Here is a 24708-nt window from a genome sequence, read left to right on the forward strand (position 1 = left end):
CAGCTGGTTTATTTAGAGTGTGTAAAGAAAAAAGGGAACCAGATGGGAGGGACTGGAATTAAAACTGAAGGAGAGATGAGGAGATAGGACATTTCTGTTAAGCTGATTACAGCTCTTTGCCCTGCTGATGCTTGCTCCAAAAAGAGAGGGCATAAGTGGCAGGAGGAAAATTAATTGCATTTTAATAATTGCTAACTCGTCAGTGAGAAAGCTCTGAGTCCCTGTATTATTCTTGGAAATGAATAATTCACTCCACCAGCATTAAAGTCTTAGTGGTTCATTTGACCCTAGATGGCCCGTTTTTCTTGTTTGCACTGTCACCTGTGATGTAAGGCTTTGGTTAAGGAAAACGGCACCAGGTGCTTTGCTAATATGAGGTTTTGAGGCAGTCACTGATTACTGCTTTTATTATCTTGACATTAGGCCCATTTACAAATATTTAGAAGTAAACAAGTATTGGAATCAGATGCCTGAAACACCTCAGCTGACTTTTTTTAATGTGGAGTGGCAGTGATTCTCATCCTCATTCCTAGTAGGATGCTACCCTTAAGAAAGTTCAATAATAGCCACTTGTATCTTCAGAATCTCAAACCTTTGGTAATAAACCATATTTCAAGTATATAGATGAGGGTTGGATTGTTGAGAAACCAATAAGGTTTATTCCTTACCACAACAGACTGGAGAAATGTTCTCATTATGCCAGATGACTGTTTATCTCAGCTGCTTCACACTAGGTTATAAACCATCCCAGTGATGCTGGACAATTGTAGCCTGACGACAAAGATAAAGGATGAAACCCTGAGATTTCCAAATTAGACACACTCCTTACTATACTATACTTTAAAATCCTGTCCACAAACACAAAAGACTGAATCAGTGACTAGTGGCAACAAAATCAAATGCACATTGAGAATAAGCTCAACTTTGTGCCAAGAATGCCAGCACAGGTCTTTATTTAGTTGAACAGTACCTGAGATGGCTGCAAAAATGGCACACTATAGTTTCACAGCACTCCCTACAATAATTCTCAGGGTACATGATCATAACCCTTCTCAAGGGTCCACAGAACACCTGGCATGCACAATTAAATCCCCTCTGAAACTCAGTGATGGTAAATATATGTTCCTTGACCAAGATGAAAGCTTTAATGTTCTCTTTGAATCTGAGGTTCGGCAATTGGGAAAAACGTCAGTCTCCAAGACTCTGGAGTAAATGTTTCCAGGGAGGCTGAGCAGTGTGATTCTCAGTAGTGAAATAATACTCCCAAGATCCTCTTTCAAAAAACTGGGACCACCACCTCTGTCTGCTACTCCACAGGCATTTTCCCAGACCCCCATGGGACATGGAAGGTACATTTCTTCAGCGACACCCCTACAACATCTAGAGCTTGCAGCATCTCAGGGCAAATTGTGTCCATGTATCACCTCAAGCATGTGATTAGGATGCCTCCTGGATGCATTACTTTGAAGGTTTTTTTAAACATGTCCCACTGAGAGGAGACTTTGGGGCAAAGTCAGAAATCGCTGGGAATACCTTGAGATCCCTGAGGAGGATCTCAGAGAGTAGCTCTTGATTTCAGAATTATTTAAAAAGCAAACCTTTGCACATTAAGAATTGATTTAATAAATACTGGCACATATATGGAAGTGGCTTTTCAAATTTCCAGTAAAAAGGTTTACCTTTAAGTCTAGCAGTAGGCTTTCCATCCACCCCTACCCAGTCTGTGCATTCTCTAACTGTTAGTGAGGGTCAAATGTCTTAGTTTATGTAGGCAGTGGTGGTGGTTTCTCTCCTGTGGCAAACTGCTGCCCTGCAAAATAAATATTTCATGAACTCTATACTAAAACGAAGCCATTATGTTTCATTTGTACTATTTTTTTCGTACTGTTTTTCTATTATTTTACTGAGTCGGTCCAAGTTTTACAATCTCACCGTAGCCAGCTAGTTCTGCTGCACCTCTTTTTTTAGTTTCATTTAGGTTTGCAGGCTTGTTTTCATTTTCACTTTTTTTGTCTCCTATCTTTTTTGGCAACATCTCTAACCTCTATGCTTGTGACTTTAGCCTATTTTAGCTTTTTTTGCAGCAACATAGAAGCATGTTCCTATATATTTACTTCACACGTGGTGTGATCGAAAGTCTTTCAATCCAATTTCACGTGGCTGAAGACAAAAGATCTATGAAAAAAAAACCAATATCATAAAAACGCAACAGGAGTAAATGGGAAAACAATTCTCCAGAGGGTTATATGTGTTCTTGCCTGATGGGGCTATCAATTGGTGGGACCTTTTTCCCCTATATTGAATAGTTTCACACCAAACTGTGAAGGGGACAGTCATATATTGCTAGACTGTACTATATCATCCACTCAAACAGCTGGTGTAATGCTCTCATGGCAATGGCCAGCTAATCTGCCAGACAAAAGCAAGTGACCCTGAAATTGGATTGTGGTTACAAATACTGCACCCATAACAGCAAATCATCAGGAGTAAGGATGCCAGTATCTTATGATGTTATGTCTTTATTTACTGGCCACAAAGGGCCATATCCCCACCTATCAGTATGGGTAGTACAGAAGTTGGTTTAATGGATACTCTCCAGCATTATGCTATTCATCAACCACCCCCAAACAGTGAAGGGCATGAGATAATGTTTTACCAGAGTCTGTGTATGCTTGTCTACCTGTTATATATGTAATATATCATGAACCACTGGATAGATTTCAATGAAACATTCAGAGAGTAATCATTGAATGTATGTCTAAAACTGATAAACTTTAGGTGACCATACAGTTTTATAGTGGAGCAACCTTAGCACACACAAATGACTATAACTCAATCAATTTTACAGATTTTGAGTTAAAATTTGGTCTGGTAGCGACTGCAAGAGATTCCCAGGTAAAATTCTAAGAAGTAACTGATTGCATGAGATATTTGCTTAAAACTTTAACTACTCTGTCTGACTGTTAGCATTACATCCTATAAACCACTTGATAAATTTTAATAATGCTTTCAAAATAATGAAAGATTATTTATTCCAACTGATTGACATTTAGAGTCAACCCAATACAAGGTGGTCACTACAAACAACTAACCTTAAAAACACAAAAATTACTATAGCTGTCTTAATTCTGCAGATAGATATTGAGCCAAAATATGCTGTGGTAGTAGCGGACAACCATCCCCAATATATACTTCCAGCATTATAGATTGCACAAGAGTTTTGCTTAACACTTTGACATTACCTGTTGGAGTCAGCCCTGTTTGCTGGATGGCTGGACAGATTTTAATAAAACTCTTAAAAAGTGTCAACAGTATAACTTGAGTCAGTCCCATTTAAGATAGCTGCCACAACTAAATGACTTTAGCCAACAGAAAAAATACTATTAACTAGTCAGTTTTACAAATATTGAGTGAAAGTTTGATTTAGGTAGTAGCTGAGAGTTATTCACAACACATACTTGTGCAAATACAAATCACGAGAAATAACGTGATGCACAAGATTTGACATAACTGCTATAACGCCATCTTTTTTCAACATAAGATTTGTCTAAAATTCTGGGATGAAAGGTGAAGAGCAAAATACATTCCTTCAAGGAATTTTAGGTCTCTAATTTAGTCTGCACTGTTATCAACAAAGTTGATGTTTTTCCTCAGTATTTTTGTTTTTTTACAAAATCTCCCTTCTTTTCTTTTACCGCTAATTTTCTTTGTCACCTTTTAAACCCATGTTTTGATTGTCTTTTTCTTTCTGCTTCTTTCAGTGCCATAACTCACATTTCCCCATTTTTGATCATTTGTTTTGAATCATCAAACTACAACAGAATTATTTGCCAGTGCCACTCACTGCCTTTACATTCAGCAGAAATCACTTCAGCTCATTATTGAATAAAGATTTCATGACGGCTCTTTCTCTCTAATCTAATGTTTCTGGCATTGTCACTCTCCTATGCTTGCTGTTTGTTCTAATGCTGATGCAACTAATCTTTTCGGTTAGTAGGGTATAAATATCCTGTTCCCTGCTAATGTAAATATTTCTCTAATAACCATCTCTGCACCACCATCTGCCACCGCATGGATCTGTTTTTTCAGTGGTATTGTGGACACATGAGAGGAGAGCAGAGGAGGAGGAGGAGATTGGGAGTACAGAAGTGGAAAGAGGGAATTAGGCAGGAGAGTGGTTTGAGGGATGAGCAGTTAAACCGTCTGGTCTCGCCTATCAACTCCACCACTTGTGGTGCACTTTAAGAGAGTTCTCTGTTTGGTGAACTAAGACTTTGAAAAGCTGTGTGAAAGAACATCCCTTTTTGTAACTCATCATTTCCACTCGTCTCCTTTTCCCTGATTTACTTTTCAAGGTGATTCAGTTGTCTTCTTAGGATTTAGAGAAAACATTTTACTTTTCTGATTGTCAGGTTGGATCTTTAATTCCTTTCAGTCAAAAGCATGGAGAGGAAAAGGTGTAAATGTGTTTTGCAAACATGCAGGTTTTCTTTATGCCACCCACTGTGTGAGAACCGTCTGTTGCGGTGGAGTGTATGAGTAAGCATGTGCATCATTTCCACCAGCTGTTTGTGATTTGAATTTTCTCAAACTGTAGGCAAAGGACCTGAGACGCTGTTCGCGGGGCAGAAGCTGAATGACAATGAGTGGCACTTGGTGAAGGTGGTGCGAAGAGGCAAGAGTCTGCAGCTGTCTGTGGATAATGTCACAGTAGAAGGTTGGTTCTCTTTGGGATGTTTGTTTTGTTATAATCAGAGGTCGCTGGTGGTGACATTGGGTGGGTGGGTCAACATGTACATTATAAAATGGTATTGATTATATTTCAACAGTGGAAGCAACATATCTGAAATCTAAGAAACAAGCTTTAAAAAACAACTTTATGTACCTTTTTGCCACAATGTCTTTAACAAGAGTGGCAAAAAAACCTCACTCACAAAGTCAGAAAATGTTCTACCCTGGACTGCACTGCAGTATGTGCTTTAGCTTTCATTATTACAATAGATTTGTTATCACAATTGCCTTGCAACATATCACACCAAACCTCTTGACATTATCATCAAGTCAATACAAATTAAGAACCACTGTAAAAACAGACATACAATACTGTAAAGCTAAAGAAAATGTGATGTGTCTGAGAAGTGCATATCTTATTTTAAGAGAACCTCACACTGGTGCACAGAAAAAATAATTTCATATTCTTAAAGTCTGTTTTTTTTAGAAAGACTAAACCACTCAGGCAAATGTGTTTTCCTTTTCAGTGTAGAGAAGTACCTTTCTTACTCTGCCAATCTCACAAGAGTTATGACTGTTTGTATTACTGTTAGTGTTTAAAAAATTGCATTTATTCAATATTGTTCTCAGTCAAAACTCTCTAAGACTACAATTCAGACATTAAATGGATAGTCCAATCAACTTTGATATAATGTGCTGTTAGATACTTATCAATAGTTAGTATGTTTTTAGCAGTGATATCAGTCATAGAGCATGGAGTATAAAGAATAAGGCAAAAGTCTTAGTCCATTCCAAGCTAAAGGCTAGCCTTTTATTTTTAAATTGGTTTTCAGGCTTATTAAACAACTTATTCCCAAAATCAACATACCGATGAGAAAGAACACTACATTAGCTAATGTTAAACCGCTACACTTTTGCACATCGTTTGTTTAGTTTATCACTGTTTTCTCAACCAAACCAAGTCTGTGTTACTATGCTAATGTGTAAGTGTGGATCACAGATAGACCATTATGTGCTAATTCTGCCAAAGCTGCTGAATGCATCAGTCTGCTTGATCAGCTCATCTAATCATTCAAAGGTTTACTCAGCTCTGAGCAGTCTGATATATTTTGCAACCTTGGTACCATCAGCATATGCATGGTTGATCTATGCTCAGCACATGCATGGTACCACTGAGCTTGTTCAGCAGTTTAAAAGGCAACTAAAAAAAAGGTGTCATGCAAAAATACAAAGGTTTGTTATTTGCTATTGTAGCCTCTTTTTTACATTGATATGTCATTTTTGAGAAAAAGATCTTTTATAAAACTAAGGTCATATTCAGACCTGACACATTTGGTCCGCTTTAATTGAAGCAGAGTTCGTTTCCAGCGTTGGTCCGGACTTTTTGTGCAGGTGTGAATACAGTCATGCAAACTCTGGTGATCCGATCAAACAACCGGACCGAGACCCGCTTTTTGAGGTGGTCTCGGTCCGCTTTCAAACAAACTCTGGTGCGGTTCGCTTCTGGTGTGAATACAGACCGGACTTGAACCGAACTAACTATGTAAAGAATGCGCCTTTTTGTGGCACGGATTTGCCGGCGCCGTTCCAAAATTAGAAGTAAAACGTCATTAAACCGACGTTGAATGAGCTGCTCTTGAATTTCAAAATGGTACTGTAATTGTACCAACAGAACAAATGTGCACATAACAAATACAGCACGCAGGACTTCCATCTTTATTTCCGGGTCTGTGCTCTGTGCTCCAACCGCTGCCCCCGTCTTTCTGTTCAATGGGAGCAATGACCGTCACCCACATGGCTTTGTTTATAAATTATAGTGCTTACAAAAAAGCACAATGTGAATGCAAACCGCACCAAACGAAAAAAATAAAGTCCACTTTTGGTCCAGACCAAACAAGCGGACCAAAGGACTATCCTGGTGTGAAAACACTCTAAGTTAACACTAAGATTTTCTATTTGTCTTTTTTTGTATTTGAATATTATTTGGTTTGTGTCACCAGCCTATGCATTTCCAGACTTGGCTTTTTCCTCCAAAGACATTAGCAAAAGTGGATGAAAAAGTAAACACTCCATTAAATTTGTGTTTATGTTTGCCGTGACTACATGTCTCTTTGCTGCACACACCACCACAGATGACACGTCATATTGCATCCAGAGCTCCTTGGCTAAAGTCTTTGACCTTTTGGGCTGGACAGCATTATCTCAAATGAGTAGCAAATCAAAGGGGTGCCAAACACCTATCAATTACATAAGGCCATCAACAAATGAAACTGTATGCTGGTGTTTTTTGAGCTGTTAAAAAATATAGCCCACTTTGAAAAGATGATTTTTTCTTAAGACTATTTGATGCTGATGCTCTGCTAAGTTTCACTAAAATGCAAAACGATCTGTTTAAACACTGGTTTACAGTAATTTTCTTATCTTTATTGTAAATGTGCGGGAGGGCTTAGCTCTACTAGCCCATTTATGCCAGCTGTCCCTGATTATAATGTTGATAAACTGATATTTGGGAGCTATAATAACAGAACCAAAAAAGTGATGTTTAGTAAATGTCAGAATGTTGCTAACGTTAGATTCATTTGTTCCATTACACTTCAGTGAATAAATATTAATACCCTTCTGCAACCACAACCTTTCATCCATCCCACACTGACTCATGATGTCTCAATTTTAAAAAAGCAGCTAATGACATACAAGCTAGCTGCAATCCCATCTATTCCGTACAGACTCACAAGCAGCTGAAAGCCTAAAATATATGCAATTCAGACTGTGCACAAAATATTTTTTTATGCACATACCATTCTGCCAGTTAGCAGCTGTGAAACGAGTGCAGAGGAAAAGGTTCTGCCAATGGCAGGAGCAGGATAAAAGGTCAAAGAGACGAGCTGGAGTCACATGCACTCACGGTATTGTGGCCCCAGGCACAAGTATGGCAGGGCCGAAAACACAAGAAAGAGGTGAGAAAAAGATGTGAGATAGATGAAGGAGAATGAGTGGGCATACTGAGGCCAGAAGCAAGGAATGACCCTGTGAAGTCCCAAATGGTTCATGTGGAGGAACCCCCACCCCCAGAGGGTTATTGCTGGGCTGACCAGGCTTTATCAAGGAGGGCATTTTTAAATAAAATCTTACCGAGCTAATATGACTCCATCTCTTCTGAAACACAATTGATTCAGTGGAGTGCGGGCTGTTGAAAGTAATTTTGTGCATTATGCTCAAATAATTTACTTTACAGCAGGTCAAAAAACATGCTTATCATTTACTGAAGCTGTGCAAATGTGCAAAGCAAACAATCCATTTGAAATATCTAAACTGTAATAAACACAATACACTTGATGGTCATTAAATTTTATTTTAGTTAAAAGGATTGTACCATTTACAGGTAAATGTATTGTATATGGGTTTTAATAAACATAGATTATCAATTACTACACTGAGGTTTTAATACAAAGACAAGCAGTTTGATTTATTTGGACAAAGAGAGTTTTTAATAAATTTTACATTATTAAAATTTCAAATGCTTTAATTCGATCTATGTTCAGGGATTTCTCATAAGTAAATGAAGAATAATGCAATTACTGTAATAATTTTCTGTATCATTTTCTGTTTCTAGGCCAGATGACTGGTGCCCACACACGTCTAGAGTTCCACAACATTGAGACGGGCATCATGACGGAGCGCCGCTTTATATCTGTGGTGCCCTCAAACTTCATTGGCCATCTGCAGGGCCTGACCTTTAATAGCCTGCCGTATCTCGACCAGTGCAAGAACGGGGATATCTCCTACTGCGAGCTGAATGCCCGCTTTGGCATGCGTCACATCATCGCTGATCCGGTGACATTTCGAACAAAAGGCAGCTACTTAGCGTTAGCCACATTACAGGCTTACGCCTCGATGCACCTCTTCTTTCAGTTCAAAACCACCACACCTGATGGCCTGATGCTCTTCAACTCTGGAGACGGGAGTGACTTCATAGTTGTGGAACTGGTGAAAGGGTGAGTTTCTATTTCTATTCAGGCAACTGACTGAATTTTTTTTCTGAGTTCAGTCAAGCTAAAAAAATGACATGTCTAGTAACATGGGAGATAAGTTTCATTTTACTTCTTTTTTCTTGGTCTATGTCTTGTCAATAAAGAAAAGCTGACACAATAACAAGAAATATTGATTTTACACCAACCGCTGATTTTAATATAAGCTAAACCAAATAGAGAAATTGTTTGTTAAAAATCAAGTACATCAAAGAATTTGTTAGTTTATAGATCCAACTTAAGTGGTATTAAGGTAATTGTGGTTTCTGTTTATGGACAGCACTCAGCATGTTTGTTCTTCTTTAACCCCTGTTCCAAACCCTTGGTCTTTAGTTCAAGGGTCAGTGGTTAAAATGTTTCCATTTAAAATAGGACATTCCTTCAAGAAACCAATGCACCCTCAACTGTCACTGGTAAACCTTTTCATAACCATCCACATCAATATCCCCATAACTAGTTATATATCTTACAACAGACTACAAAATACAACAATGTTGTTAAAAAAACAGACAATAATACCAACTGTGTAATACATTGGAGTACATCACTTTAAACATTCCAGTGATTGTTGTGACAAAACAGTGTTTGTAACCCTTTTTATCAGTGACTCTCAAAGTCTGGACTCTGGTCTGGATCTGGAACGAACAACAAGTTAATCTGGATTCATCCCACATGTTATGTGGTCTGGCTCTTTTAAGTATGACCTCAAAAAAGGATTGTAAAAGACAAACAAAGGAAGGAGTGACCTTGTTCCCTTTTTGGTAGAATCTCACTGGCCTGTGCCTAGTGACTCAAAAATGCAAGACAATGGGAAAATCTTTCATTGCAGTTTCACTGAATTCTGGGTGTTTGCAACCAACAGGTCATGCAGCTGCATTTTTTGGGGGCCAATTTTTGGAAATGGCTTATTTTTTGTTCACTGCTTGCAAAACTGTATTCTAGCATGTGCACATTATTTTGTTGTCCACCTCTACCTACATTATATCTGCCTTTGCTCACTTTGCACCCACCATGGCAGCCAAAGCAATTTGCAGCTTCAGCCTTTGTTGGTGTTATTATCAGAAACTAAGGCCGCAAAGAAGACCGTGTTATGTCACATAGTTATAGAGTTATGCAAATGTACAAACAAAAGAAATGTAGAAGTAAAAAATTAAGTTTTAAAAGTGGAGAGAGAAATACCAATTTATTTTGTCCTCATCACATATCTGTGTGAGTGCATTTTCAGCAATAAATGGAGTAAAAACCTCATACTGTGCCCGCTTGACAAATGAACATTTACTCTGTCTGACAACAAAATCTTTTGTGCCAAGGTTTAGGCAGCTCATTGAAGGCAGACAGTGCCATTTTCACACTAGGTTACTTTGTATTTGAACTTTCTTGAGGCTACTGCAACTTGTACTTAAATCATTTTGATGTTACAGTGTCTTGCTGCCTTTAAGTTCAGTTTATTTAATATGTTTATTCTTAAGTAAAATCAAAGACATTTTATTTTGCTGAGGCACGAAAAGTACTTAAATTAATCAAATTTAAATTAAAATTTCTTATAAAGATACAGTCTACATTCGGCTTTATTGTACTAATCAGATTTGGATCTTTGAATATGAAGTTGGAAACCACGTGCTTTAAATTGAACTGTTCCCCTCTAAAAATCTTCTTTTGGAGGGCCAGACAACTTTAGCTCTTTGCACTTACCCTACCTCACAAAAAAATAAATTAGGACACTTCCCCTGGTATAAGTGTAAAGTGTAGGAATACGACTAAAGGGTTGGAGAAAGGGGTGAGCTGGAATTCAGCGTTTTTGTATCACCACAGTATTTCAATCAGGTTGAAGTCTGGACTTTGAAGAAGTCTGTGCAGCACCTTCAGTTTTCTTTTTCGGACATGTTTTTGAAGATGTGCTTCATTGTTTGGGAATAACCAACTATTGCATTGCATAATTTGGATCAAAGTTCACCTGTCAGACAGATTTATGGCCAACTAAGGATTGCCCAGGTCCCATGACTTCTCCTATTTACTATGACTCAATACATAAAATTTAAGAATTCAAAGAGTTTGTTCATGTTTATATTCCAACAAATGAACCATGTATTTAATTTAGAAGGATAAAGTAGTCTCAAGTTTTATAGCAACCAGTTTGACACTAAGTGAAAACACTGTGCTCTTGCAAGAACATAAACTCACCCCCCACCCCAGTCATCTCTAAAACTGAACTTTAAGCTGCAAAAAGTTGGCAAATGGCTGATAAAGAGAAAGCAAAGACATTGTCTGTTTTTTAAGTATTGCCCCAGTTTTATGTATTCTCTCCAACTGATTAACTTACTATTGTGAGCAAAATTTACCTTCTTAAACTAGAACTCTTTTTCTTTTCTTTTTTTTAACATCAAGGCCTGCTGCCAACAAACGGGTTAGGTTAGTGTATCATCCTAAAAGCTGTTTATAATTAGTGTCAGAAAGAGCCCCTTTTTTTCCGTTATCCCTTTTTGTGCTCAGTAGTCAAAATTGTTACAACACAATAGCTTGAGCTGGTTCTGCCACAAAAAAAACAAACAAAAAAAAACAATAGGAACTGGAACTGGATTTGGTAGAAACAAACAAACCTTGTATAAAGCTTCCACAATAGACTCAACCCAAAACATATTTGCCAAAGGACGGGAACTGTGCCACATCCTGTTGTGGTGGACAAAAGAACAAGTTTTTATGGAAAGACAGGTTTCTACACATGTAACTTGTAACTTGTAACAATGCAAAAACATTACTTTTGAAATTAATCCTTTGTTTAAATAGAAATACTTAATTGTGTCTTTTATTCCATGGAGTCCTGGGGGAAACTTGTGGTTGGGTAGCTGGATTTTAACCAGCAACTCCTTAAATATCAGTAATTTGCTCTTTCTCCTGGGTCATGACCTAAGGTCAGTCCTATATGCCATCATACAAACCTGTGATATTATTTACCTATTTTTTTTTCTTACAGAACATGATCCTATCAATACTTGTCCATGAAAAAACACTGTTATGATTAAGGGCCCTGTCCACACAGAAACAGTTTTCTCAAAACAATTTTTTACTTGGTGTTTCTAAATTTAGCCCTGTAAACGTGACATTATTTCAAGAGTTGTCTGCATCAACACAGAAACATCAGAAATGCTATAGTAACCCTGCCAGGCCTGTGTGTAGCACTGTAATGCTGCCACAAAAATACAATCAAAAACATGAAACAAGGCACTTAGCATGCACAAAAAGCTTGCCTTCTAGGTGTGAAATGTAAACACAAGAAGAAGACGACACCCTTGTTCATCAGTTAGGTTAGAGGTGGAGCCATGACATTGTTTTCAAAATATTTCATTTTGTCTGTCTACACAAAACTGTCTACACAAAACTGCAATGGCAAGATATGTTCACTCTTTAAAGAAAAAAATACTATTTTGGGGCTCCTAAAACTATGTTTCCATTTGGACGCATGCCTGAAGTCATAAAAAAAAAAACATACCAAAAAAAAAAAAAAACTGTTCCTGTGTGGACAGTCCCTAAGTAACAATAAGAATTTTAAAGGGGGAACAAAGTGATTATTGTGATGATTGTTCTTACTGGTTATCTATTTGTTATTCACATAAAAAGGCATATTACAGGAAATGCTTTTTAGCTTTATTGTTAGCAATTTAAAAGATTTAAATGACAATACATCTTTCTTCACAGGTATGTTCACTATGTTTTTGATCTTGGCAATGGCCCGTCACTCATGAAGGGCAACTCTGACAAACCACTCAATGACAACCAATGGCACAATGTGGTGGTGTCCCGGGATGCCAACAACGTACATACATTGAAGATCGACTCGCGCACCGTCACACAGCACTCCAATGGAGCTCGCAACCTGGACCTCAAAGGTAATATTTTTTTCAGCACTGCACCATCTTCAATGAAACGTATCCACTTAAATAAAATAACCGTGTGCCATTCTTGTTCTGCTCCTCAAGTATTGTTGGAAGGAGGCCACAAATGCATTGCAGCAGAAATCTAAATTAGTTCCACTTTCACAATGCCATTTAAATGTGCTGGTCTTATTATTCTATGACAGATCCTAATTTTTGTGGTGCATATAAAGTAAACTTTGCAAATATCTTATTTTTTCTGTTTACTACACTGAAAAAAAAGATATCAAACACAATAATACTTTGCCAATTCAGACAAAATGCTTTGATCCTGTAGATTTCTTTAGGTGACAAATATGGTTAAGAAGATCTTAAGGGTGTTTAAGTGCCTCAGGTCTGCTGGAAAATTGGAAATGGCAGCCTTTGTTATAAAAAGCTATTGTCTGCTAGTGCAGTCTAAAAAAAAAAAAAAACTGGAGCCAAACGCATTGTCAGACCTCCTTGGAGGAAAGATGGTAACAGTAAATAACAGAGCATCGTTAACTTAAACTTGGATTTTTCACTTTGATTTTGCCTGTGTAATGTTGCAGAGTTCAATGTGCTTTAGGGCCATGATTCTCGAACTGTGGTGAAAGTACCACTAATGACATACTGGCAAAATGTATGCCTTATTTTGAAAAGCATATTAGGATATGGAATTCCCAGATCATGCAAAACACTCTACCTGGGCTGTCTCACATACAACATAATTCAAAAAGAGGATGCATATTTGTTAAAAATATTGCTCTCAGCAACAAAAAAAACATCACAAAACTATGGTATAAACAGGAACCGCGCTGTGGAGAGATGGTTGAGCATTGTGGAAGAGATCTTTGTAATGGAGAAAATCACACATAGATTAAGATTGCAGGAGGATCAGTTTATTGTAAAGTGGGGTAAATGGAGTGATTATTGATGTAAGGAGGATGCCACTTTTGTAGCCAATTAAATACGGACATTGTTACTGAACATCTGTATATGAATGTAAATGCACCGATACTTCTCCACTGTAACTGTTCAAGAAAATGTTCAATGAAACATAAGTTTAAAAAAAAGAGGCGGAACAGTGGGTATATTGGTAGAAGGATGTTAGAGATGCAGCTGCCAGGAAAAAGCCAAAGAGGAGATATAGAGATGCAGTTAAAGAGGGAAGGTAGTTAGAGTGAGGACAGAGGACACAGAAGACAGAGTTAGATGTAGGAGGACGACTCACTGTGGCGACATCTGAAAAGGGAACAATCGAAAGATGAAGAAGAATCTTAAGCTCATGACCAAATATTTTCGTGCAATTCTGTCACTTTGAAGTCTGGCGTTTAGAGTTGTCTTTAAACGGTTGCATGATTTTGAATCGATACATTTCTTATTGAAGTTTGTTGCAAACATGAGGAGTTTGGAATAGATTGTATAGGTTTTTCTTCGCTTTCATCCAGTTGTCCAAACTCCACTATCATTCTCAAATATTTGGGCTTTTGTCCTGTCTAATAAAGAAGGCATGCTTGTCAAGTTTAAAACATACATGGCCCTCAGCTAACATTATAGTTGACATATTGTAAATGCAATTTATTTTCCTGTCACTGAAATAAGTGCTGTTGTCCAATGTAACTGGTATTCTGTAATACAAATAGACAATTGTGCCTCTTTTGGCTATAAAACAGATCCAACCAGACATGCACAGACAAGATCAGTCAGCAGTCCAAAATTTTGCCATGCAGCAGTAGCCTTATTTGCATATTCAAAATGACAGATATTCCACTGAATAATTATTTCACTCACAAATGAAACAAAAGCAAACTCCTGAGTGCCCAGTCAACACAGTATGCATAGGTGGGGATTAGCCATCCATATGTTATTAGCATGTGAGCTGCAATATTCAAAACCTCTTCATTTTCAGGGTCCCTTTTTGTCTGAGCTGCTCTTGCCTGCAGGAGACAGAGACTGAGGCATCTCAGTCTTAGCTGGAAGAATCGTAAGGCTTGTTTCAGAGGACCTTAGGGGGAGAAGGGGGATGTCTCTTCCCTCGATTCTCTTTTCTAATTGGGCATTCAAACATTTCTTTGTGTCTCTACTGTGACAATACCTTTGTCACAATATCCAGCACAGCCCCAATGCTGTAAACACAAGAGCAAGCCAACAGGTCTCGGCTTGTGTGGGTGGAGGGAGTCTCTTGACAAACACATAAACATATACTACAAAATGTGATGACACAATTGTTCTCCCCTCTCACATTTGCACACTAACACACACAGGCTCTTATGAGATATGCTTTTAAAGTGTCACACAGCCATACACAGGGCTTTACAAATCAAACAAAAGAAATGGCAACAATAAGCCATTTTCCCCAATCTCTTTGCTCTCTTTTAACACCATTTCAGCCTGCATTTCAAAGAAAGAAAAACCCAATTCTCCAAGCTTTATCTGTGTAATTGCACAGAGAAAATGGGGGAAGAAATGGGTTTGTGCTCTCTGTCTTCCTCTTCTTTGTTTTTGGACAGGCAAAAAAAATCTTCAAGGCATCCCACTTTGTCAGTTAAAGCATGTTGAGGGAACAACATACACATTCCCTGAGTTTGGGACTGAGTGGTCTAGTTAGTGAATGCGAGATGTGTTAAACATGTGCCACACAGGAAATATGGCTTTGGCATTCATCTTCACAACACTAAAAAGTGAAAGGTAGTCAAAGTAATTTCATAGACTTCAATCAAATGACTTTTTATGAATATACAGCACAATATTTTTTAAGAATTCTACTCAAATATGCAAACAGTATGTAGCAAGAGTGAAACGAGGCAAATAATTGTATTGGACTGTCACAGCACAGACTTTAGGGTTCAGTGCATTCAATTAGATGAGGAATATGTTAGTTACAAGCAATCACCGCATTCATTTATTTGTTTTTTGGTAACTGTAATGACAGAAAAGCAGTACAGAAGGATTCAAAGCACCATTCATCAAAGCAAATCAAGAAGTTAGTTCAGGTGACAAGTTAGAATTTAAAGACTTGACTGTTTGTTTTAAGCCAGTAATGAAGACATGTCTTGTGTTATTATGGGTGATCTTTAGCAGGAGTACCAGCTAGAGGTGGACATAGTTGAAAAATATGACGTCACTGTACATGGCCTGCTTCTTTAGAGCAGTGATTCTCAACTGATGGGTTGCAGACCCGCTTTAAATTGTTTATGGACATTTGCCTGGGAAAAAAAATGTTAAGAAAAAAATCTATGTTCTGTTAGCTGTCAGTTAATAGTTGAATAAGTGACCAAATAATTTTAATAAGATATTGTTTGGTATATATTTAATGGATGAGTTCTGAGCTAAAATGACAAATTTTGAGTGTTTTTGAAACTTTTTTTGAAACTACTTCTCAGTAGTTAGACTTGTTTATGTTTGTGTGTGAAAGCACAGTTTAGTCTGTTAAAAAGGCCGAAGTAAAAAGATTTCGTTTTAATTAAAATGTAACTAACTCAGCATAAAATGAAAATATTTTCCTCTTTAGCGTCACCACTTGCTGGTCTATTTGATGTATTACTATACTTGTTTTGTTGCATTTGCACATTGTGATATTTTTCTACACTATCTCAGTTTCCAACTGGGTCAGGACTTGTTATTAAGGGGTGATGGTGAGTCACGAAGCCAGACTAGTTGAGAACCACTGCTTTAGAGCCTCCCCACTAGCCAGCGTAGTTTGTTTTTCTCTCTCTGTTTTTGGGATGGTTAATATGTTGTTCAAAAATGACAAAAGAGAGGAGAGAATTAACATTTGGCACTTATTTTGTTTTACTGTTGTACCAAACCTGTACTGAATCATGACCCCAAAACTAAGGTAAGTACCAAGGTATGTGGTTCAAACAGACAGTTATGCCCCTAATATATAGTAAATAGAACATGACTGTGTGAATCATGTGCCTTAGCAACACTATTGAGGTTGGACAGACTAATACAACTTATTTATTTATGCAGTTACAACAATTAATACCACAATGAGATACTAATCATTAAGTAATTAGTGCTGCACTTACTGTAGCATCTTCAATCAAGAACACTTTAGGATAATTAGTGAATTTTAGCAAGATAAATCAAAGTCAACTGGATCTCCTTTTTTTGACAATGTTTTGCTTCTTATTCAAGGGGCTTTCTCTATAGCATAATTAGGGAATATTTTTATATATCTTTCCTTGTATTTTTTAATATTGTTTATTAATTTATTGTCATGTGTAGCATAACAAACAGGCTATCGTTATTCAGTCCATCTTCAGAAAGAAGAACCAAACCCTTCACACTGAAGCAACATATTCTCAAAGTTAGTCATGCTTAAACAGCAGATGACTGCTGGATTTATTTTAGTACCTGTTTATCGCTGTTGCTGTTGTATTAGTTTATTTGCATGCCTTTTAGGCATGTAAATATTTATGTAATTCAACATGTTCTGTCTTTCTTTTGAAAGACATGAGGAAAAAATGTGTCAAATTATGAAGGGGATTACATTGAATATGTTCCATTTTCTGAACAAATCAAAAGTAAAATGGAGAGGATTTTGATAATAAAGAGGGGTGCAGAGAGAAGGACAAACTGGCACATACAATTTAATTAGTTCTTCATTTGGAAGCAAAAAAAACAACCTGAAATTAGTTGTTTGATTAATTGTTATAGTTTTGCATTACACTTTAAGGCTTGTTGTCATTGTCTCACAAATTCACCTCAGGTCATCAATAAGGCCCCTGTCAACTGTGCTATGATGCAAAAAAATCACCAAAACATGGATGGTCTTTGCAAGCTTTTGGCAAATTCTGCAGGTGCATAATAAAAATGAAGTGCACTCCACATTATACATAATGATTTAAAGCATGTACAAAACTTCCATAGAAAGGTGTTGGTGGTTTATTATTGTAGTAACAGTGTATTGGGGTCCTGGGTGGAGCATGTGAAGGTACGGTGGAAACATATCTATGATGTGATATATGGGGCTTGTGTTAACTGGCTTGGCTGATAATTTGAAGCAGTGCATCTGTGGAGAAGCTGTTTGGTTTCACCAATATAGAGGTCTGAACATTCCTCACTGCACTGAACTGCAGACACCAAACTGCTCATCCACAGACTCACAGCTTAACACAAGAGAACCAGCTCTTAAGGACAAGACTAAATACTCCAGCATACTTCATAAGAAGTCACAAAGTTAGTTTGCAGTCATGTGGTTTCAAGCCCTTAGTTTTCACACATACCTTTCACAGTCCTCAAAACACTTGGATCAGAACACCTGGGAAGCTCCTCCCTCCTCCTTGTGTTAAAATGGGTTTCTTCCCACTGGCTTCTCAACTCTCCTGCCCTTGTTAAGATTTTCTCTTCCCTTATCCCAACCAGACATGTTTATTAAACAGACTGAGACAGTACACATCGTTTGGCATTTGCAAATTTGATGGTTCATAATAATGAGCGAATGAAGGGAATGTGTCCCTACACTACCTGGCCGAGGTGCACTCCTCCCGGCCACCACAGTCATGAAGAGCCACCTGTGTCTCTGCGTGGTCTTTTTAAGTTGGGGTCTTTGTTTGCCTGGCTCACAAATCGACCACTTTGTTCACATGAATGAAGGTGTTGATTAGATAAAAAATGACTGGGTATCAGGCTTAATGCTCCATTATAGGTTTTTGAAAGCAAAAATCTGAGATGTCCACCTCCGTTTAAAGTTTTTTTGGTCTTCAAAAGAGTGGCCCTTATCCTTGAGATGTAGGTGCACAGCGTAAGGTCTTTCCATTCTCCATAAAAAAAAAAAATCTTTACAACTGTTCCAGCAAAACTTCTAAATCTATGAACTATCGTGAGGAGAGTGAGGTGTAATCTGCATGTGAATCTAATTTATATAACATCACATCTTTAAAAGCTTGAACTCCACACTCTCTGCTTTTTGATTTGATAAAGCTCCTCAGATGAGAAGCAAAATGTCTTAAGCTACAGAATCTAGTCCAGTAGTTTTTTTAAACCTTTTTTGGATTTTCCTAGATGACTGAGAATCTACACCAGCATTTCACCCATGAAGTTCTGATTCACTCAGTCTCCTTCCAAAAGGTTTCTCAAACCTATCCTAAATGTTCTGAAGCATTCACAAAGACTCTAATCTTAGACGATCTTTCTGAGGCTTGAGTTCCTAATGAATTTATCTTCTGCAGCAAGGTTTAATCACAGTCTTTTGTTTCTTGTTATGGTCCCCAATGGAAAAAAGGTTTTTCACAATGTTTTATGGTTTATTCCACTACAGTCAAAAGCATTTAAAGTTCCTATAATTCTCTGGATTGATTCAGTTTCATATTTAGCCAGTGATGGGCTGTCACTTGTCTTTACATTAAGATCTTAACATGATATAAATTACTATGACTATTGCATACCGAGACTTCCTTTACACAAATGATGATGTTAAATGCAACAAGAGCTGATAAACCTCAGCTTATTAACTTTTGACCAGAAAGTCATGCTTACTTAAACTCATTCCTGAAAATAAAATTCACAATGCTGGTCCAAAGAATGCCAACACTCTGCAAAGATGTTGAAGCAAAATATGCACATTCAGATAAACCTACTTTATTTAAAATATACCACCTTCCATTATACTTGATTTAACCCAATATGTATTTTTTCCTCAGTTTTAATGTCTTCATTCTTAAATTATTTTAAGACATCCTGACAAATTCTACAAGTGTTGCAAACAAGGTGATTATATGGCTTCAATTGTGGTTAAAAGGACACTAATGCATTAAAGAGATCATTTTAATGCCAGTCCAAATAGACTGAATTTATTGTGACATACAGCTATTCTTCCTACTTTGCCTTCACAGACAGAGCAAAATGAGCAACAGCCCTCTAGATTTATTGTTTTGCTTTTAAGGATACAGCAGCTTGAGATAAATCTGGTAAACAAAAGTGATTGCACTCACATTCTCTCAGGTAAATTGAACATTACTTGAACCTATTTGGCCCTAGCGCAGCTTCTCTTTAAAACTTGGACTGTCTTGACAAAATACATTTTCCACAGTCCAGACTTATGCATTTGAAAGGTACTTTGAGGAGTATGAAAATGGCTTATTCATTCACTGACCACGTCAACTTGGTCTGTCTGTATTATATTTCAGACAGAATTATAGATTTGTAATAATTCACAAAACACTGGATGCATTTTAATGAAACATTCAAAAAGTAGTTAATGGATAGACACATACAACAGATTAGGTTTAGAGTTTACTCCAGTCTAAGATGGCCACTACAGGTAATCCAAATAAGCCAAGACAAAAATGGTTATCACTCAGTCATGTTTACAAATATTAAGCTAAAGTTTGAAGGGGTAGTGGCTGGTATTCATCAACAATACATAAACTGAGCTCTACATAATGCACAGAATCTTTGTTAAAAACTTAGGCATTAACTGTTAGAGTCAACACTGTCTGTCTGTTAGCAAAATATCTCATGAACCATTGGACACATTTTAGTCAAACTCTCTGAAAGTAACCATGGGCTGTACATCTAAAACTCATTACCATTTGTAGACAACCCAATTCAACATGGCCACCGCAGCTGATCATCCTTATTTAATGCATAAATGGCATTCATTCAGGCTACAGATCTTAAGCTAAAACTTTGTGCTGTAGTTCCTGAGAATCATCATCAACACATTCTCTGAGTGCTATCACTTATCTCAAGATTACATAAGATTGTACATAACATCATTTACAAGGTTTTATCAAAGTTGTGTTACTTTTCAGCATAAGATCATTTCATGTTTAAAACTCTGGCATAAAAGGTGGCATATGATACGCATTGCTTTAAGGAATGCTATGTTTTTAATTGAATCTTATATTCTCTTTTTTATATATAAAAGTGTCCAAGTTCTGATACCCATTTAAAGCAGAATGTCTAAGCAAAAGTAAAAACAAAGATCTAATGGAGAGATGCAAATGTTTCAATATAAAAATAATCAATTAAACAACTTGCAAGTCACTGAAAAATGTCTGTTTAATGCCTCCTTCAAGGGCGCTCAAACCAGCGTGGAGTTATTGTTATCTGTAGCTTCTCTAATGGGCAGTAGGTGCTGGCTCAGTAAAATACTAAAGATATTGCTTAAATACAAGGTGCTCATTTCAATTCCACTGTGTTTTAGTGGTAAAATAACAAAGCTATGAAGTCAGGTGGAATGTCCGTTCATATCCAGTTCATTGTAGAGTCAGCTTTTCTTAAAGCTATATGTCAGAGTGCTTGTTTACTACTTTTTCCCTTTCTAAAAGTTGCTGTGATTAGTGAAACTAATCATGCAGATGAGAGGAATAAAGAAAAGGACACAGTGACATTTCCATTTACTTTCAAACACACTCCAAGGCTCTTTTCGGCGGTGGTGATTATCATCTGTATTCATTCAGGGGAGATAACAGCAATCCCAGTGTTTGCTTGAGACTTGTTAGTTCAAATTGTTGTAAGCACAAACAGTGAAGTAGGGGTGGAAGGAAGGCTCGGTGTGAAATCTGATGTTATTGGGTAGGGAAAAGGGAAGAAATAAGTGTGTACAGGGTGAATTACAACATGTCAACTGAATTCAATTTCCTCTGTAACATTGCTTCACTTCGCACCTGGTGTAGCATTGGAAAAGACAGAGGGGGAGGAGAAAATGTAATGAAGATCTGCCAAAGCAGTGCCTGAAACTATTTGCATGATAATAACTAAACAAATCACATGGAGAATAACTGAATTAGCAGCACACACACACACACACACACACACACACACGCACACACACACCAGCACGTATGCCTGCAAAGCTTTAGGAAGGTGAAGACACACCAAGCTGTTAGAAAGTTGTTTGAGTTTTTTCAAATAATAATTAGCTAAGACATATTGTACCATAATACTGTACCATTTTTTTTTGTTTACCTTCAATTATTATTTAATGTTTTCTTTTTTCTGATGAAAAGTAAACTCATTCAATGGATGGTTCTTCAGGATAGTGATATAAAGCCTCATCTTAAGTTTGAGTCTCCTTTGATTTGAACGCATCACATGTCCTCCTCCATCTCCTCAGTGGCAGTGCTCCCTCAGTAAATGACGTGCAAGTGCTGCAGGAGAGCAGTGTGGTTTAGTCTTTTCTTCTCACACTCACCTTTCTTATATTACAGTTTACTTTGACATTAAACAGAGCTTTGGTCATTTTCCATTCCCACTTTCTTGCTCCCTCATATATTTGGTTACATGATGCAGGATATTCTTCAACATTTAACCCCTAAAAAGAAAAGTGTAGGAAATTATATATATATATATTTTTTTTATCTGAATCATAAAAGCCCTAAATTTCACAAAGATGTGACAATTTAGATAATGAACAATTCATAGCAATCAATTGTGAAGTGATAAAAGCCTTACAGTCTTAAAGGTATACTGAAAATTAACTAATAAAAAAGCTCTTAGGACTTTATTAGTACAATTATTTAATGTTTGTTTTTTTGTTTTTTTTTACCAGCGTTAACAGAGGAGTCCAATCTACAGTTTGGAACACATTCAGTAATATCAACTAAAATACCTGAGCTAAATTATTTTTAATTCAATTATGAGAGAAATTCAGTCTGTCATAATCTTGCTAGCTAAAGCTAGCAAACCACAACGAGGAAAATAATATGCTGTAACTTAGACTCAACTAAATGTTTAAGAAAAGAAGCAACAAAACTGCAAAACAACAGGTGTTTTTAGAACAAAGGGTTTCAACTAATATCTCAATGTTTGCTGATTATTAATATTAATAATTAATAACAAAAATAATAATAATGTGGTCCTTTAAAAAAAAGTTTTCTGATAAATTAAATTATAACTAGGGGGCGGCTGCCAAGGTCGGTACAAAATGGTTACAATGTGGATGGAAATGGGCAACAAAATATTGTGCATGCCCTAGAATACAATGCAATGCAATGTTTGTTTGTTAAAACTAGAAGCACTTCTACCAAGGCCATAGGATCATTTTAAAAAATTGTAGGATCAGGATCCTGATCTGGAACATGACCAAAATTAAATCAATGGTTTTTTTTTGTGATAACCTCAGCTTCATTGAAAACATAACATCCATGGCGGAGATAAATGAGGAGTTAGCCAAAAGCAACACTTGACCATGTTTCAGATCCATACAAGTCTACTGTGATTTTGTTCTGTGGCATTCCTGTCAGATAATCCCTTCTGTGTCCCTGTCTTCACACATCACCAAATTTACACTCTAATTTTATGTTTTACACCATCTACAGAAGCAAATGTGTTCATGATAAAAACCTTGTTTCCAGAAACTACCAGCTGAAATATAGCACATTTCTCATTGACTACTATATACTAAACAACAGTTGAAGGAAATTGTTTAAAACAATTCTTTTGGTATGTAAGAGTTGATAGACTTCATTAGTTTCTTGTTAGAGATTCTGTGAGTTATTGGATTTACTTTAGTTATAAAATCATTCAAACTTTCTCTTTACTCTATTCTTCTGTTTAATTCTGATATAACTCAGACACTGGCTATGTACTATATTGTCATACAGTTTTGTGATTTTTTTGGCTGACCACTTACTACAAATTAGATTAGTAACATTGCCTCAATAAAAATACTTTATCATAAGTATATTTTGATATAGTTACACTCAAAAATTAACTCACATAAACTGGATTTCTTGTATCTGAAACTTAATCAAACAGATCAGACTAACCGAACTTGTCATGTCTGATGTGTTTAGCAGACCTTGAGTGCAGACTCAGAGGTGGAGAGCTGAATTTAAATCAAAAACATTAATTAAAAAGGAAGCTTATGAGGCAGCAATAAACTAAATAAGAGAGTGTGCAAACGATAAGGCATTAAACCAGAGCTGAGCAACAGGTCATGACAGTAGGAAGCAAACAGTAGGACCTCACAATGAACTGCAGCAGCTGAGGAGTACAGTATATGTACAGGGAAGAGTGATTACAGGATGAAACCACCCCACCCCACACCCCCAGGGCTGATGAGCAGATGAACTACTGGTGTGAGAGAGGAGCTGAAACCAAAAACAACTGATAGAAAACAATGGTTAATGGCAGGCATAAAAATAAACAACAGAAAGCAGAAAAATAACTAAATAGAACAAGAAGGAGGACACGACCAATAAACTATAAACTGTTGGGACATTGTTATACCAGCCATTGTGAAAAATGTGCAGTTTCCATTATACAATATTTTCAGTAAGAATGAGACATGAAACCATTAGATGCATGTGGAATAAATTTTTGCAAACAACTTAGCCTGCAGTCAGACCCAAAGGGTTTAGTTGATGAGATCGTCAATCCAAGGATGTAGAAATGCCATATTGGGGCTTTTGAACCTGATATTTTAACGCTGAACAAAGTCAAGCAGAAAAACAGGGGTAGTAATAGGAGACAATGTATAAAATTAAAAACAAAGTCAAAGTCTGGACACTGTTAGCACAAAAAGTGAAGACTCAGAATGAGATGGCAGGGAGATGAAGACAAATATGGGGAAAATGGAGAGTGAAAGCTGGTGACCAAGCAAAGCGGGGAAAACTGTAGCGCAGCGAGACACCCCAGCGAAGGCAAAATGAAAAGACTCTGAATACAGTGTGACATCTCGCAGAGGGAGAAAAGAAGCATGAAAGTGTGTAATGATGCCTGTCTGTGGCACTTTGCAATATTTCAGATACTGTCACAAGCAAGCACCGGCACATCCTCTGCCACACTTCTATCAGGAACTCTTGTAACAACTGATAGACTTTTGGTCAGGAATGAAAGTCAACAAAATTTAACTTTCTATCTTTTTAGATTACTAATAAAAGGTAGGTGTCATGGACTGGGGTGAAGGAGGTGAACCCTGAGCGCAGACTCATGTTGATAAAAAAACTAATTTATTTAGAAATAAAAGGCAAACCCAAAACAAAGGCTGACGTGGCAGCAAAACCTAGACTAAATACAAAAAAACATTAACTAACTAAACTAAACTAAACCTGAACAGACCTGAGACTAAAGACGAACCACTGGGAGACAAGAAGGCACGA

General features: G+C 37.0%; 1 protein-coding gene across 5 annotated transcripts in view; it reads left to right on the forward strand.

Moving 5' to 3' along the window:
• The window catches only part of nrxn2b (neurexin 2b), a 967206-nt gene that overhangs the window by 515895 nt on the left and 426603 nt on the right, over window positions 1–24708 (forward strand). For all 5 annotated transcript variants that reach the window (XM_037976383.1, XM_017422076.3, XM_037976382.1 and 2 more), the window contains 3 exons: window positions 4598–4717; window positions 8345–8726; window positions 12453–12643. In XM_037976383.1, coding sequence (XP_037832311.1) covers window positions 4598–4717; window positions 8345–8726; window positions 12453–12643 — 693 coding nt within the window. The remainder of the gene's footprint in view (window positions 1–4597; window positions 4718–8344; window positions 8727–12452; window positions 12644–24708) is intronic.

Source organism: Kryptolebias marmoratus, linkage group LG7, assembly GCF_001649575.2.
Source record: "Kryptolebias marmoratus isolate JLee-2015 linkage group LG7, ASM164957v2, whole genome shotgun sequence".
Lineage (NCBI taxonomy): Eukaryota > Metazoa > Chordata > Actinopteri > Cyprinodontiformes > Rivulidae > Kryptolebias > Kryptolebias marmoratus.